Here is a 2,081-nt window from a genome sequence, read left to right on the forward strand (position 1 = left end):
ATAATTAATCTTCTTGTCAACATATAAAGCTACCCCCCCTCCATTTTTTCTCTGTTCTTACAAACCATTTCATAACCATTGATTTTCAAAGTCTATGCCCTTATCACTATTGAGCCAAGTTTCTGATAAGGCAATAACATTGAAGGTCTGTGAAAGTTGTTGGAGGTATTGTTTGATGCTGTCAAAATTTGCATAAAGGCTTCTGCTATTAAAGTGAATTATTGACAGCTTTTGTTCTGTTTTAATGCTGTTGTTGAACTGATCATCGCTGTAATAGTGACAACTATCATTGCTGACATTATAGAAGTTGTTATCAGGATCAATGTCAGTTTCAATATCTTGCTGATGATAGTTTCTGTGTTGGAATACGGGTAGCTCTATATCCTCATAGGCCGCGATCTGTTGCATGTTTCTCTTTCAGAAGTGAACGTCAGCTATGTCTGGCTGTCTGTCATACATTGTTGGATAATTTAGGGGTACTAGTACGTGGATGGGTGATCAACTTATCATAACGTAGGTAAGCAATGTCCCCTCTTTGACGTGCTGCTTTTAAGTCCGGCATTAGTTCCGCCCTCCTTTTCCTTACTGCATCCGTGAAGTCTTCGTTAATGAAAATCTTAGATCCCTTAAGTGCCTTGGTGCTCTGCAGAATAGTTGATCTGTCCTTGTATCGTAAAAATTTGACAACAATGGGCCTGGGTCTGTCTCCTCTAGGTTTACCGGTGCGGTGAGCTCTCTCAATGTCAACCTTATGTTGAAAGTTTAGCTTTTCATTTAAAATAATTTTCACTTTCTCCTCAGTCTCAGCCCAAGTCTCATTTGGTGATTCAGTAATTCCATCAAAAACCAGATTGTTTCTCCTTGATTGCCCCTCAAGGTACTCCATTTTATCAGTGATAGTCATCATGCCCTCACATACTTTAAATATGTCTGACTGCACCGTGTCACTTCGGTCCTTGTGCTTAGCACTTTCTACTTTAATATCGTCAACGTCTTTCTGTGTAAATTGCAGGCTGGTTTTAATGTCCTGTAGTTCTCGTGTCATTGCGTCCATTCTGGTGTTAGTAGTGTCCACAATGATTTTAACAAAACCTTTAAAATTGTCCTGTTGTTGTTGGAGTAACTCCATATACATTTGCTTTTGCTGGCTCAGCAACTCTTTGACTTGCGTGAGTGATACATAGTCCTCATCTTGTCTCCCGTCGGTCTTGGATCCTTTTGGAGGCATTATTTCGCTTCTTTTTGCCTGTCGCTTCCTTAAGGCTCCTGCTCAGCAGTTGGAGGCCACTGCGCTGTCTCTCTCTGCTTGCTGTCAATCCAACGTGTCGTTTTCCACTGGTTTTTTTCTCTGTTAGGTCAGTTAGCTGCCGGACGTTGGCCTCGTCCCGGTTAGCAGCCGCGATGTTAGCAAGCTAGCCGCAGCAAGCTAGCCGCACTGTCGCTCTGTGAACACAGACACCCTGGGCCAGACGCGTTGTCCAAGCACAGCCGATCTCTCGCTGTTCAGCTGACTGTGGTGGATAGCGGTACTTACGGACAAGGCAGAGTTTTACCTCTGCCTGCTGTCAATCCAACGCGTCGTTTTCCACTGGTTTTTTTCTCGGTTAGCTGGGTTAGCTGCCGGGCGTTGGCCTCGTCCCGGTTAGCAGCCGCGATGTTAGCAAGCTAGCCGCAGCAAGCTAGCCGCACTGTCGCTCTGTGAACACAGACACCCTGGGCCAGACGCGTTGTCCAAGCACAGCCGATCTCTCGCTGTTCAGCTGACTGTGGTGGATAGCGGTACTTACGGACAAGGCAGAGTTTTACCTCTGCCTGCTGTCAATCCAACGCGTCGTTTTCCACTGGTTGTTTTCTCGGTTAGCTGGGTTAGCTGCCGGGCGTTGGCCTCGTCCCGGTTAGCAGCCGCGATGTTAGCAAGCTAGCCGCAGCAAGCTAGCCGCACTGTCGCTCTGTGAACACAGACACCCTGGGCCAGACGCGTTGTCCAAGCACAGCCGATCTCTCGCTGTTCAGCTGACTGTGGTGGATAGCGGTACTTACGGACAAGGCAGAGATTTACCTCTGCCTGCTGTCAATCCAAC

General features: G+C 46.6%; 1 protein-coding gene across 1 annotated transcript in view; it reads left to right on the forward strand.

Annotated features, from left to right (window-relative positions):
• Positions 1-689: 689 nt before the first annotated feature.
• LOC106940605 (protocadherin Fat 3-like) overlaps positions 690-2,081 on the forward strand; it is a 35,026-nt gene continuing 33,634 nt past the window's right edge. The window contains exon 1 of the mRNA XM_015023383.1: positions 690-722. Coding sequence (XP_014878869.1) covers positions 690-722 — 33 coding nt within the window. The remainder of the gene's footprint in view (positions 723-2,081) is intronic.

Source organism: Poecilia latipinna, unplaced genomic scaffold (genome assembly GCF_001443285.1).
Source record: "Poecilia latipinna isolate Pla-1442-1.1 unplaced genomic scaffold, P_latipinna-1.0 Scaffold3295, whole genome shotgun sequence".
Taxonomy (NCBI): domain Eukaryota; kingdom Metazoa; phylum Chordata; class Actinopteri; order Cyprinodontiformes; family Poeciliidae; genus Poecilia; species Poecilia latipinna.